This window comes from Mobula hypostoma, chromosome 6 (genome assembly GCF_963921235.1).
Source record: "Mobula hypostoma chromosome 6, sMobHyp1.1, whole genome shotgun sequence".
Taxonomy (NCBI): domain Eukaryota; kingdom Metazoa; phylum Chordata; class Chondrichthyes; order Myliobatiformes; family Myliobatidae; genus Mobula; species Mobula hypostoma.
The window spans coordinates 129,000,003-129,015,837 of NC_086102.1; the positions used below are offsets into that span (position 1 = coordinate 129,000,003).

The 15,835-nt window shown below is 44.7% G+C and overlaps 1 protein-coding gene across 1 annotated transcript in view; it reads right to left on the reverse strand.

Annotated features, from left to right (window-relative positions):
- Positions 1–291: 291 nt before the first annotated feature.
- The window catches only part of slc19a1 (solute carrier family 19 member 1), a 48,509-nt gene continuing 32,965 nt past the window's right edge, over positions 292–15,835 (reverse strand). Inside the window, exons 4-6 of the mRNA XM_063051691.1 lie at positions 14,103–14,295; positions 7,263–7,404; positions 292–523 (exon numbers count right to left, since the gene is read on the reverse strand). Coding sequence (XP_062907761.1) covers positions 335–523; positions 7,263–7,404; positions 14,103–14,295 — 524 coding nt within the window. The 3' untranslated portion in view covers positions 292–334. The remainder of the gene's footprint in view (positions 524–7,262; positions 7,405–14,102; positions 14,296–15,835) is intronic.

Genomic DNA, 15,835 nt, shown 5'->3' on the forward strand with positions numbered 1-15,835 from the left:
ACAGGGAGATGTTGTCTCACCCTGTCCATCTGTGAAAGCCTCAGCAATCAGCAGTTGCTTTCAAGGTCACGTTTCGTGTGGGCGCCGTCTCCTGGGATCTTCCTGTGCACACCCGATGTTCAGGTGACTGTCCCGTTCTGCGAATGTGACCAAGCCATCATGTTGTTGTAGACAATTGTGTTCTTCCTCATTTTAAAAAGAAACTCCCACCCATCCCAAAAATAAAATTCTTGCTTTGTCACCTTCATTATGATATTACCTTAAGGCACATGAGATAAGCCCACCCCTCCCCTTCCCACCCACTGCCACCAACCCGTGATGGCCTTCTTCCTCCTCATGCCTTTGGGGCTGCATCTTGTGGCTGGTCATCAGTCTGATTCGGCTCTGCGGTTGGGCTGTCAGTCGTCTCTGCCTTCTGTGAGCTGTGGGCTTTGTGCTCCCGGTAGTAGGTACCAAAAATATACAGTCCTCTGCCAAGGTAGATGATTGCGAGCAGTGAGAAGTAACCAATGTAAAAGAAGAACTGTGGTGGGGAGAAAGAGAAAGGGAACAAATTAGTAATTTAAATTCAAAAACATGCTGGAAATCTTAACAGAAACAGAAAATGCAAGTTAGGCAGCATCTGTGGAGAGAAACAGCATCAACTTTTCAGGTCAGAAATACTTCAAAGACTCTTCATCCAAACTGGGAAAGAGAGAGAGAGGAAAATGGTTGTTTCAACTTGCAGAGAACATGGTGGGGAGGGATGGATAGGACACAGAAAAATCAGATCAGTGATGGGCTGAGACCAAGTAGGTTAATGGGGTTGTTAGGTGATGACTATGCCTCTTTATGCTAAGCTGCATGTACATCTAGGAATATTTCCATCTCATTTTGCACTGCAGCTTTCTGGACTCAGTATCAAAATGTCTAACATTAAAGGCTAGTCACTTTCTGTCAGCATTGGAATTGGCCATTGCTAAATTAAGTCACCCACCTGAGACATGGTTCAGTTTTTCTCTAGTACTGCCTGACCTACAGCTTTACAATTAGCTCCACACAGCACAAACAAAGCAGCATAATCGCATCTAAAAATTCATAACCCACTTCACCTCGTCTCATCTTTACAAATAGTCTGAGTCTTTATTCTTTCCAACAAAGTACATGATCGTACACTTCCCTACACTGTGCTGCTTCTTTGCCTATTCTTCCAACCCAAGGCCTTGCGCAGATTCCCCGCTTCCTCAACATGACCTGCCCCTCCACCTACCTTTGTATCGTCTGCCAACCTAACGTGAAGGGATCTCAACACAGACCCCTGCGGAATACCACTAGTCACGGGCAGCCAACCAGAAAAGGCTCCCTTTATTCTCACTCTCTGCCTCCTGCCAGTCAGCCAATCTTCCATCCACACTGGTACCCCATCCACCTGTATCCCCGTGAGCTTTTATCTTGTTTAGCAGCCTCATGTGCCTCATTGTTAAAGGCTTCTGAAAATCCAAGTAAACAACATCCACTGATTCTCCTGCCTGTTATTTTGTCAAAAAACTCCAACCGATTTGTCAGGTAAGAGCTCTCTTTAAGGAAACCATGCCTATTTTATCAAGTGCCTCCAAATACCTCACCCTTAATAATGGACTCCAACATCTTTCCAATCACTGAATCAGGCTAACTAGACTATAATTTCTTGTCTTTTGCCTCCCTCTCTTCTTAAAAGAAAGGAGTGACATTTGCAATTTCACCTGCACACTGGGTCCTTAAGGTGGTCTTTGCCGAGTGAGGTAGTGGAGATAAGTTCCCACTACCTACTAAATACTCCCAATGGCATGTGCCTCAAATAGTCTGTGATAACCAAGTTCAGCTCCTGACCTTCACGTGTGGCTTAGGTACTAAGTCCAGTGGAACAATTTCTACTGACAGAGGAAAGAGCAAAGGTGGGTTAGTGGTGACTAAAAACCAGATGGGGCTCACCAGCCATGGTTGGCAGCTCAACTAGAGGAAGGAAAGCTCTGATCTTAAACCTCTACTGCCTTGTGGCTCTACCCACTCATGGGCAAGGCTTCGGGAGTAAATCCCGAGGACAAATCCAGAGCTGGAACCCCTAAAGCATTCTTACATGGAGTTGAACACTGACTGGCAACTCCTGCGACGCAGCTGGGGCCAAACTGTATCGGTCTCTGCCATTCCTTTGGATTCATCTGCTGCGGGAGATGGAAGCCTGGTGCATGGCAACAGCCACCACACCAACAGTATAGACAATATCCTTGGTCAACGCCAACCCAGTAGAGGACCTCATCCACACCAAGGACAACTTACAGCTTCCAGTTAACCTGCACGTCTTTGGGATGTGGGAAGAAACCCAGGTGGACACAGGAAGAACATGCAAACTCTACACAGACAGCACACAAGGTCAGGATTGAATCCAGGTCTTCAGTTATCTAGTGCTCCGCTGTGTAAAGGGCAGGTTACAAACACAAAGGCAAGCCTGCCCCTCATCGGACAGGGCACTCCACCCATGCTGCTGAACAACTTTAATACAACGTAGCATCCAAAAGAGAACAAGAACGTTAGAGTTAAGTTGTAAGGAGCGAGGGCTGAGTGGCCAGAGGTAACACTCACTCACCACTCTGTTTGCTTGTTCCATCTGGGCTGTGGCTCCTGCCCTTTATGGATAAACCATACAACTGAGGCCCTGTTGCCCCATGAGTACATAATGCCCCATAAAGAACAGGGGAGCTCTCAACTGCCTCCCTCCCCTACTGCCCTAACTAATATTTACCCCTCAAGTAATTTGGTCGACATCACAATTATGTTTGTGGGATCAAGCTGTGCACTGACCACTGGCTTCCACAGCTGATTATTTCAGGGGAATAGTTGAGGCAGTTGGGGTCTCCGGACCAATGCACGCGTGAGCCTGCTTATTCTCCTCCAGTGGTGTAGGGTTCTGGTGCGAACAGGAGGGCTGGATGGATTTGTCACAATCTCCACTTTTGAAAGGCAGTGTGAGTGATAAGTAAATCTAAATCTGTAATCAATGTGCTGTTATTGCATGGAGTGCCTCACAGCAAAAACAAAATCCACTAAATCAGACTGACTTTATCTGTTCTGTTAATGTGTCACTGGTCAATAGAAGTCATGGCAAACAAGTGGTTGGCTGGAAAACGTGGACATCTGAAATCCAGCACTTGGCAGGTTATTGCAAAACCGTGACTTTGGCAACAGGCCTGCTGCATGAAGATATTTAGCTGCGGTTGTTATAATGAATATGAGAATTATCTAACGTCCTGTGTATTCAAGACCACACTAAACCACTAGCAACTGGGAATGGTTCAGTTTAGGCCAGCTTTAAATTAACTTAGAAATGTTACTATTATAACAAGTCAATTCTTCCATTTCTTGTCTTCTCAAGAAAACAATATTTAAAAATAACATGTTTCTCAACAGGTTAGCTTGTAAATTCCCCCCCACCAACACCCCTTTACAGGTGCGAACACTCTCTCCACCAGGACCTGGCTACACCAACATGATCCTCACATCAATCCAGCTGGGTCTGTCAGGAATGGGTCAGGTCAGGCTGGATGTATGGGCTTAGGTCAGACTTAAATAGAGTGGCTCACAGGCTTGGATCGGGTTTTAATAATATACCCAACAAGCCCTCAAGCTGAAAGTCAGTTGAGAACCTAAGAAACAGGAACAAGTAATTCAGCCCCTCAAAACTGCTCTGCCATCCCATAAGATCTCAACTGATGTGAAAATTTACTCCTGCGCCATGTTCCTATCTGTTCTCCATTCCGTTGATACACCATTAATATAAAGCTCTTTTGTGGCTTTGAGTGGGCTCAGCTCAGTCTCAGGAGCTCCCTGGAATATGGACATCCATTCGTAAGGCTCCAAAGGAAGAAATCACTCTTCATTTCAACCCTGCACCAACCCAGTACCCAGAGAACAGTGGCACAGTGGGTAAAGCCATTACCAGGTAGGGGCAAAGTTTTGGGCACAAACTGGATCTCAGGTGCTGTCTCTGTGGAGTTTGCACACTCTCCCTATTGCTGTGTGAGTTTCCCTGGGTGCTCTGGTTTCCTCCCACCTTCCAAAGATGTGTGGGTCGGCAGTTGGTTTACTGCATGTAGGTGGGCGCTAGAATCTGCGGGTGGGGGGGGGAGGAATCAATGGTAATGTGACAAGGAGGTTACAGAGCAGAGAAAATTAATGTGGGGGGATGGGATTATTCTGAAAGGTGGCATGTTGGATTGTACTGGACAAAATCTCAGGTCCCGTTCAGTTCTTAAATTTAAGTCCTCTGATTTATCAATTCTGCTTTTAACAAAGCACAATATTTACTTGTAAACCCAAGAGACTCTGCAGATGCAGGAAACCTTGAGCAACACACACACACACACACACAATGTTGGAGAAACACAGCATGTCAGACAGCATCTATGGAGGGGAATAAAAAGTCAAAGTTCAAGGCCCTTCATCAGAACTGCCCCAAAATGTTGACAGCTTATTCCCCTCCATATTTTCCTGAAATGTTTTCAGTAACAAATCCAAGGAGCCCATGTACATTGGCGAACTCTCTGTTAAAGGTGAGTGCTTCCTCCACTGAGGGAATATTCGTAACCACTCTGCTACAAACACTGAGTGAGCCCCCCTCAACCACAAGACTCCCGAACCAGGGGTGGATAACTTCACTCAGCATTGAACTAACTTTTCCTTGAACTTTAAACTTGGAGTTCAGCTGCAGATTCATAGCTCAACTCAAACAAACTAAGCATTTGCTCATTTTATTATTTATTGTCAGGCTGGGTTGTCCACCTTGAGGGGTCGTGTTTATATATTTGATTAATCTCACCAAGATCCAAGCCCAAGGGTTAATAATGCTTGGTATTGTCAAGCTCACGTTTCAACAAAGCACTGACTCAACATGTCTCCACAACACTGCTACTGACCCAAGGCATTTCACAGAATTATTATCAAGCTGAATTTCACCACTTCAGCTGCATAAGCACCAGCAAGGGCACACGACTGAAAGCTTGTTCAAGGAGAGGGGTTTCACATGAGCAGCTGGACTGCAGCTCAGGTCACTACCCATTCTTTCATCCGTGTTCCTTGGTTTACTATTCCCTCTCACTGGGAAGAAACTATTTCATTATTACTGCATCAAAAACCTCCAGGTGGCATAGCTGGTAGAGCCGCTGCCTCGTTCTGCCGGAGACACAGGTTCAATCCTGACCTCGGGTGCTGTCTGTACCTTCTCTGGGTGTTCTGGCGTTCTCTCATATCCTAAAGTTTCGACTTGGCCGTAGGTGTATGTGAATTGGCCCTAGTGTGTAGCTGAGTGGTAGAATGCATGGAGAACAGATCAGAATGTGAGAAGGTGAGATTCGTGTTCATGGGCGTTTGATGACTGCTGTGGACTTGGTGAACCAAAGGGCATGTTTCCGTGCTGTGGACTCTAACTTTTCCTTGCCATCTGGGCTATCCAATGCAGAATAGCCACTGCATCTCTGAGTCACAGAGTCTGTTTTATCCTTGTATACAATAGACTCGAGCTTTTTTCCCTGAGGGTTGCAGTTTGAATCTCTCCAAAGTTTTGGCTGTGGGACAGGAGAACAAGTAAACACCTCTCCTCCCTCTGCAGTGGGAGAGGAGCTGCCAGAACGAGTGGGAACTTCGGAGAGGGGGTGGGATTTAAACGAGGCCTCACTAGGAGCTGCTTGAAAGGTATCGCAGAGCTCAGAGCTGGGCAACTGAAGCAACATCTACAGAGTTCCCTCAAGCTCAGCCAGTGATGGGCCAGTTTCCCACTTCCATGACAACTAGGAAGCGTGTCAAAGGATACAGGGAGAAGGCAAGAGAATGGGGCTGAGAGGGATAACAAATCAGCCATGATGGAATGGCAGAGCAAACTCAATGAGTTTAATTCTCCTCCTATGTCTAATGGTCTTATAGTGGTAAAGGTGAAGAGGGCTGGTCTTTGCAGATTCTTCCAAGGTTTTCACTAATAATGGGGATTTTATGCATTTTGTCCATCTCTCTCTATAGACACCGGCGACTCATTGAGCTCTACATTGAGTTCTTCTTCTTGCTGCAGATTCCGGCTTTTGCCCTCTCCTCTGTGCTCTTGCTCAAACTTTTATTAAAAACAGGAAACGGGCCACGTGGCCAACATGTGACCAACCAATCCCTGTGACCGACTCTGGCTCTGCATCTCTCCTCTCCCACAATAGGGTGTGGAGAGGGGCTTGTTTACTCTTCACACAGATTGCTTGTCCTCCCCCCCACCCCATTGCCAAAGCTCTGGAGCAAGTCAAGATGCAGTACCAGAAAAAGAGCTTGTGTCTGTCCTACATAAAGAGAAAAAGCCCCATATGACCCTGGGATGTCTGAATGTAGTCTCTCACATATTGAAACTTCACTGCAGAGGCCAAGCTCTGCACAGGGAGATCCAACAATCTTTGCCTGGAAAGAAGTATATAGCTTGACAAGTTTTAAGTGGAACACTCCCTCACTCTTCCTAGAGGCATTACATGCATAGGGACCGTTGTAGAGAGTCCTGATGGTAATGACTCATCCAAAAGCAGCAATTACAGGGTGTAGTGCACCGTACAACTTGTGCCCCAGGATCAAGGGTGTAGGAAAAAAGTCAGGGACTTGTTTACAGACAGAGCAGGAGAAATATCTTTAAAAAGATTGGGTGGTGACACGACAGGCCATTCAGCCCTCTGTAGCCTGCCATCTTTTTGAAAGGACAGCTTAATTGGGTATAGACATATCATCCCTCACACATCTTCCAAGTTCTCTTTCGATCATTACCACCAAAACCTCTCCCAAGGTAGAATGGCTTAAATCAGCCTCTCCTGGTTGCTGAAAGTCAAACTACCGCAGATGCCGGAAATCAGAAAATGCTAGAAATAACTCAGCAGGCCAGACAGCATCCAAGGAGAGGGAAATAAGCGTTTACACTGAAACCTATATTTTAATGCCTTTCCTTCTTACCGGCAGCAAATTTTTCACTGTGTATGCTATTAAAATACTTCACGGGTTTGAACTTTCAAATAAGTTCTCCCTTAGCCTGGAAGGAAAATCTCAACATTCCCACATGAACTTACCCCCTCACTTATCTCTGCACGTCCACTCCATGGACCTACCCATGGAGGTGCCCAGGGCGACAATCGTCATTTTGAGGCCTTGGCAGTGGATGATAGTGCATCTCTCTCCCTATCCCCAGACCGGGGAATTACAAACAAAAGCTCAATCAAAGTGCCAGGCCTGAAACATACCTGGTCGTGGACGTGCAGTCCCAGTCCACGCTTGTCAGCGATGATTAAGGTGATGATGGTTTTTAATATGGTGGCGAGAAACGTGTTGATTCCAAACACCAGAGCACAGAGCTCCTTGCTCAATGATGCAGCGATCTGAAAACTAATGACCAGAAGACAGTTGTCAGGGCAATTGTACTCACAGGCACTGCAAGGACACCTCTTAATAAGTTATTCATTAGTCTGAGAATAGTTATACAGCATTGAAATAGGTTCTTCAGCTCACCGAGTTCATGTTGACCCATGCAGCCAAACTTTGGACAGGCCATACCCTGGGTAAGCACCTGCTCAGAGAAAGACTGTGGTTAAGCTAGAGAGAGTGCAGAAAAGAATCACGAGAATGCTGCCAAGACTGGAGTTATAAGGAATAACTGAATAGACTGGGCCTGTTTTCCCTGGAGCACAGGAAGTTGAGGAGTGACTTTGTCGACATTTATAAGAGGGGCAATTATACATGGTCACGGTCTTTTCCCAGGGTAGGGGAGTGTAAAACTAGAAGGCATAGAGTTTAAGGTGAGGGGAACTGAGGGGGAAGTTTTTCCTCACGATGAACATATAGAATGAGCCACCAGAAGAACAGGTAGAGGGAAGAACAATTACAACACGTAAAAAGGCATAGGGACAGTTAAATGGTTAGGAAACGTTTAGAGGAACATGGCAAACACAAGCAAATGGAATTAGTTTAGATGGACAATTCAGTCAGCATAGATGAGTTGGGCTGAAGGGCCACTTTGATGCTGTATGCATCTATGAAATCTACCTCCATGTTTCTTCATGTCCTAGGTCATCCATCTGATGAATCACAGAGCAATACCATTTCCTATGTAATCTACTCTCCCCATATTTCCACCAACTTTATCACCTACCTACTCACTAAGGGAAATTTATAGTCACAAATGTAGTTACCACCAACACACACACACACATTGGGATCCCGGAAGAAACCAGAGCACATGGGGGGAACCCAGGCAAGATATATAAAGCCCACACAGACAACAGAGATCAGGGTTGGACTTGGGTCGCAAGTTCTGAGGCAGCACCTCTACCCTCTGTTCCACTCTGCCACCCTAAAGAAATTCCCTTGCTCATTCCACAAGTCTGAAGCCATGTGAGTGCCACGGCTACAAAAGCTGCCCAGATACTCAAAGCCTTGTGACGAGAGACTGGTCTCCTGACTCTCCTAAATCTTAGCACCATTTACTGGCAAAGGCAAACCAAACTGAGATCGGCTGAACGTGTGCAGCTCCAACAATGCCAAGAATTGGAACTGGTTTATTCTTGTCAGGGTACCAAGATATAGTGAAAAGCTTGTTTTGCATACTGTTCTTACAGATCAGATCTTTACTCTGTGCATTGAAGTAGAACAAAATAAACCAGTAACAACGCTGAATAAATTGCAACAGTTTCAGAGAAAGTGCAGTGCAGGTAAACAATAAGGTAGATTGTGAGGTCAAGAATCCAATTTATCGTACTAGGGAAGTATTAGGAATCTTGTAACGGGGCAGAAGTTGTCCTTGAGCCTGGTGATATACTGGTGATATACTCTCAGGCTTTTGTACCTCCTGTACAATGGGAGAGAGGGAAACCTCAACACCTCCGGCGATGAAGTGTCACATCCCAGGCAGCAGCCCAAATATTCATTCCCTGAACAATAGAACAAAGAACATGGGCAGACCAGCACAGAAACAGGTCCTTCAGCCCACAATATTGTGCTGAACAAATTAAACGGTCTACTACATTTATTCTCCTAGGTTACTCTGACAGCTCATTGCAGTCTTTGACTTTGACATTTAGCCATTGACATTGGCTAAAGGATGCATGTCTCTGGGAGCTGAACGTCCAAGGATACACGGTGTATTGAAAGGATAGGAAGGTAGGCAGAGGGGGAGGCGTGGCTTTATTGTTAAGAAATGATATTAAATCATTATAGAGAGATGATATAGGATCGGAAGGTGCAGAATCTTTATGGGTTGAGCTAAGAAATCGGAGGGGTAAAAGGACCCTGATGGTAGTTATTTATAGGCCTCCAAACAACTGCAGGGATGTGGACTACAAATTACAACTGGAAATAGAAAAGGCTTGTCAGAAGGGCAGTGTTATGATAATTGTGGGGGATTTTAACATGCGAGTGGATTGGGAAAATCAGGTCGGCACTGGATCTCAAGAGAGAGAATTTGTAGAATGTCTGCAAGATGGCTTTTTAGAACAGCTTGTTGTTGAGCACATTAGGGGATCGGCTGTACTGGATTGGGTATTCTGTAATGAACCGGAGGTGATTAGAGAGATTGAGGTGAAGGAACCTTTAGGAGGCAATGATCATAACATGATTGAGTTCACTGTGAAATTTGAAAAAGAGAAGCCGAAATCTGATGTGTCAGTATTTCAATGGAGTAAAGGAAATTATAGTGGCATGAGAGAGGAACTGGCTAAAGTTGACTGGAAAGGGACAATGGCGGGAAAGACGGCAGAGCAGCAGTGGCTGGAGTTTATGCGAGAAGTAAGGAAGATGCAAGACAGGTATATTCCAAAAAAGAAGAAATTTTCGAATGGAAAAAGGATGCAACCATGGTTGACAAGAGAAGTCAAAGCCAAAGTTAAAGCAAAGGAGAGGGCATACAAGGAAGCAAAAATTAGTGGGAAGACAGAGGATTGGGAAGTTTTTAAAACCTTACAAAAGGAAACCAAGAAGGTCATTAAGAGGGAAAAGATTAACTATGAAAGGAAGCTAGCAAATAATATCAAAGAGGATACTAAAAGCTTTTTCAAGTATATAAAGAGTAAAAGACAGGTGAGAGTAGATATAGGACCGATAGAAAATGATGCTGGAGAAATTGTAATGGGAGGTAAGGAGATGGCAGAGGAACTGAATGAGTATTTTGCATCAGTCTTCACTGAGGAAGACATCAGCAGTATACCGGACACTCAAGGATGGCAGGGAAGAGAAGCGTGCGCAGTCACAATTACGACAGAGAAAGTACTCAGGAAGCTGAATAGTCTAAAGGTAGATAAATCTCCTGGACCAGATGGAGTGCACCCGCATGTTCTGAAGGAAGTAGCTGTGGAGATTGCGGAGGTATTAGCGATAATCTTTCAAAAGTCGATAGATTCTGGCATGGTTCCGGAGGACTGGAAGATTGCAAATGTCACTCCGCTATTTAAGAAGGGGGCAAGGAAGCAAAAAGGAAATTATAGACCTGTTAGCTTGACAATGGTGGTTGGGAAGTTGTTGGAGTCGATTGTCAAGGATGAGGTTACAGAGTACCTGGAGGCATATGACAAGATAGGCAGAACTCAGCATGGATTCCTTAAAGGAAAATCCTGCCTGACAAACCTATTACAATTTTTTGAGGAAATTACCAGTAGGCTAGACAAGGGAGACGCAGTGGATGTGGTATATTTGGATTTTCAGAAGGCTTTTGACAAGGTGCCACACATGAGGCTACTTAACAAGATAAGAGCCCATGGAATTACGGGAAAGTTACATACATGGATAGAGCGTTGGCTGATTGGCAGGAAACAGAGAGTGGGAATAAAGGGATCCTATTCTGGTTGGCTGCCGGTTACCAGTGGTGTTCCACAGGGGTCCGTGTTGGGGCCGCTTCTTTTTACATTGTACATCAACGATTTGGATGGATTTGTGGCTAAGTTTACTGACGATACGAAGATAGGTGGAGGGGCCGGTAGTGCTGAGGAAACGGAGAGTCTGCAGAGAGACTTGGATAGATTGGAAGAATGGGCAGAGAAGTGGCAAATGAAGTACAATGTTGGAAAGTGTATGGTTATGCACTTTGGCAGAATAAATAAAAGGGCAGACTATTATTTAAATGGGGAAAGAATTCAAAGTTCTGAGATGCTACAGGACTTGGGAGTCCTCGTACAGGATACCCATAAAGTTAACCTCCAGGTTGAGTCAGTAGTGAAGAAGGTGAATGCAATGTTGGCATTCATTTCTAGAGGAATAGAGTATAGGAGCAGGGATGTGATGTTGAGGCTCTATAAGGCGCTGGTGAGACCTCACTTGGAGTACTGTGGGCAGTTTTGGTCTCCTTATTTAAGAAAGGATGTGCTGACATTGGAGAGGGTACAGAGAAGATTCACTAGAATGATTCCGGGAATGAGAGGGTTAACATATGAGGAATGTTTGTCCGCTCTTGGACTGTACTCCTTGGAGTTTAGAAGAATGCGGGGAGACCTCATAGAAACACTTAGAAAGTTGAAAGGCATGGACAGAGTGGATGTGGCATCAAAGTTGTTTCCCATGATGGGGGAGTCTAGTACGAGAGGGCATGACTTAAGGATTGAAGGGCGCCCATTCAGAACAGAAATGCGAAGAAATTTTTTTTAGTCAGAGGGTGGTGAATCTATGGAATTTGTTGCCACGCGCAGCAGTGGAGGCCAAGTCATTGGGTGTATTTAAGGCAGAGATTGATAGGTATCTGAGTAGCCAGGGCACAAAGGTTATGGTGAGAAGGCGGGGGAGTGGGACTAAATGGGAGAATGGATCAGCTCATGGTAAAATGGCGGAGCAGACTCGATGGGCCGAATGGCCGACTTCTGCTCCTTTGTTTATGGTCTTATGACCAATCAAAGGGACATTGGAGCACCGCCACCACCAGCAGGTTTCCCTCCTAGCTGCACATCTCTCTGACTTGGAAGTCAATCAATGGTCCATCTGCTTCAATGAATGCAAGCCTTGGGAATCCCTGAAACATAGGGGGAGGGGGCATCTTTACCAAAAGGACTGCAGTGTTTTAAAGAGACAGCCGGCCTATGCCTCTTGAAGGGTATAAATAGACAGCAATAAACGCTAGCCTTGCTTGTTGTGCTCACGTCCTACAAGTTGTCAGCAAGAGTCCTAAAGCAGAACAGATAGCAAGACCTTAGCAAAGAGTCAAATCTAGCACCTGGTAGAAGGAGTAAAGGGCAAGTTGATGAGAAATTAATTCACCCACAGGGAGGTAGGGCAGTATCAACACTAATTTTCTTCACATTCAAAAATGATATGGTTATTCACACAGTGTATTATGATCTCATGGTTTGGCTAGATATTTCATCGTTATTCCACATGTACACAATGCTCTACTTTTTATGGTGCAAGTTTTTATAGTCACCGTTGTAATGTACACAATGGCCAAGTTCACAAAAACAGTAGTACTATATTGAATAGATAATGTCTTTAGCGATGCTAGTTCCGTGGAAAATAATCAGCTGAGAGAATGGAAAAATAAGTGACATCCCAGCTCCTCTGTAGCATATTGGTAAGAAATGATCTGTCAGAATCACAGAAAAATCTAATGGTGGGATCTTCCTGTGAATATATTGGCTGCCAAAATTCCACTATAAAGATTAGATAGAGTAGATAGGGAGTATCTGTTTCCCAGGGTAGAAATGTTGAATACCAGAGGGTATGTTTTGAAGGTGAGAAGAGGTAGGTTCAAAAGAGATGCGAGGGGTAAGTTTTTTTACTCAGAGCGTGGTGGATCCATGGAATGCACTGCCTGGTATGTTGGTAGAGGCAAATACATTACAGGTTTAAGAGATGTTTAGATAGGCCCATGAATGTGAGGAAGATGGAGGGATATGGACATTGAAAGGTAGGAGGGATTAATATTTATAAAAATTGCTGGTGAACGCAGCAGCAGGCCAGGCAGCATCTATAGGAAGAAGTACAGTCGACGTTTCAGGCCGAGACCCTTCGTCAGGGTCCTGACGACGCCGGAAACATCGACTGTACCTCTCCCTATAGATGCTGCCTGGCCTGCTGCGTTCACCAGCAATTTTTATGCGTGTTGCTTGAAATTCCAACATCTGCAGATTTCCTCGTGTTTGAGGGATTAACGTTTGGGTGTTTTTGATTTGCTTTTTAGCTTATTTGGTACAACATTGTGGGCTAAATGGCCTGTTTCTGTGCTGTACTCTTCTGTATTCTATGTTTCTATGTTCCAAGTAGAAGCAATTTCTAGCAGCTAATCTACCAATCTGTACATCTGTGAGAGGAAAGAAGAGCAACAAAGGGGAACTCATGAAAGAACATGCAATCTCCACATAGATAGGACCCAAGGTCAGAGTTGAACACAAGTCTCTAGCATTGCGAGGCTACACCACTGTGCCCTCTATTATAAAACTGACTTTGACAAAGTATAAAGCAATTTGTGGTTGCGTGTATACATGTCGGTGTATACAACTCTGTCCATGAGAGTGTTATTGTTTCAGTGGAGTTCATCCATCCAACATCAGATGTTTCTTTATTAAACTATTTAAGTAGGTCAATGCCCTAGAATGCTTTAGTTTAAATGGATAATCAATAATTCTCTAAATGAAGCTTTTGTTTTAGTGGTCCAAAATCATGAGATGCTTAACTGTTCAACCAAGGCACACTGATAGTTACCAAACAAAAATCAGAGCAGAGTTAAGATCTTGTTCAAAAAAAAAAATCTGCAGCCTGATCCAGAAGAGTGCCTGGAAAGGTTGTGTAAGCACATTTAACAAATCCAGCCCCTTTAAAGTTATCCTTAGAAAGAAACATTGTAAAGTTCTGAGAAAAGTACAGAGCTGGTTGGAGGGGGGTGGAGCTTGATTCAAAGAGCTAGCAGAGGCAGGAGGTCTGATGTGCCTCCAACTACCGGCTTATTCTTAATTGGTTCTTGTTCACCTCAAGACTACAAATGCAGTTGTGTGCTGCTCCCGAACAGGGCGCTATTACTTCTGTGTATCTTGTTTTTTCCCTAACTCCACAAAGCCTCCCTACGTCCCTTTACCACCTCCCGCTTCATGGTAGGAAGGGACAGGAGCGTTACTCACATCGCTATGGGAACCAGGAACTGGTGACTGCTCCGGAACAGGACGAAACCCATGTAGCATACCCAGATATTGTTGGTGGTGTTCATGAGGAAGAGGAGTCCAGCCTGTAATGCTGTGACGATGAAGATCACCACCTCCGCCCACAGCGACCAGCGCAGGGTCACATGCCCCGCAGAGAAAGACGCAATGGCACCTACCAAAACAAAGAAAGCCTAGTAAGAGATTTCAGGGAGTAAAGAGTGGGACAGGAAAACACAAGTGATCTGGTGGTATGCTCAACAGCGTCTCTGGGCTTCACGTTCAAAAGTTCCAAATCTAGTGAAAACTAGGCAGTTTAGGAATGCTTAGCTAATTCCCCTGTCAGTTGAGTTTGTTGCTAGAATACAGTATGGCTGAGAACATAGAACACTACTGCATAGTACAGGCCCTTCAATGTTCTGCTGACCTTTTAACTTATCTTAAGCTCAGGCTAGCCCTTCCCTTCCACATAGCCCTATACTTTTATATCATCCACGTGCCTAACAGTTTCTTAAGTGTCCCTAATATTTCTGCCTCTACAACTCCTGGGAGGGCAGTCCAAACACCCAATACTCTCTATGTAAAAAACCTACCTCTTACACCTCCCCTATACATTCTTCCAATCACCTTAAAATTATGCATCCTTGTATTAGCCATTTCCACACTGGGAAAAAGTCCCTGGCTATCCACTTAATCCATGTGTCTTATCATCATCTTCACCCCTATCAATCCTCTTTCGCTCAAAAAAGAAAAGCTCCTGCTTGCTCAACCTATTCTCCTAAGACATGCTCTCTAATTCAGGCAGCATCCTGGTAAATCTCCTCTGCACCCTCTCTAAAGCTTCCACATCCCTCCTATAATGAGGCAACCACAACTGAACACAATATTCCAAGTGTGGTCTAACCAGGGTTTTACAGAGCTGCAGCGTTACTCACAGCTGAGAACGAGGGTTTGTACCTTCCTCCACTTACTGCCTGTGAAAATTGCCCCGCCTTTACTGGAAGCAATTGATGCAGTTTCTGAGTAAACCAACACTTTTTGTCACTCCACAGATGGTGCGCTATAAGACTATAGGACATAAGAGCAGAATTAGGCCATCTGGCCCAATGAGTCTGCACCACCATTTCATCATGGCTGATCCAATTTTCCTCTCAGCCCCAATCTCCTGCCTTCTCCCCATATCCCTTCATGCCCTGACTAATCAAGAATCTATCAACCTCTTCCTTAAATATACATACAGACCTGGCCTTCCACAGCTGCCTATGGCAACAAATTCCACAGATTCACCACCCACTGGCTAAAGAAATTCCCCCTCATCTCCATTCTAAAAGGATACTCCTCTATTCTGAGGCTGTGTCCTCTGGTCTTTGACTCTCCCACCATCGGAAACCCCTCTCCACATCCAGATACTGAATGAGTTGATATCTGGAATGCATGGGAGACAAGTGCAGGAATAACATTTCCCAGGCATCATAACAGGTAGCTGAATGAATGGGGCACAGAGGACATATGGAACTAATACAGTCAAATGACATTCGTATAGGTAGACATGATGGTCAACATCGTATAGAATTGTATGGTATAGAAGCGCCCACTTCTCTATCATACATTTCTGATTAATATACATTTTGCCTTGAACCCATCTTACTGAGTAACAGGGAGTATCAATGAATAACACTAGGTTAAAAAAATATACACGCAAGAGGATTGTTTAT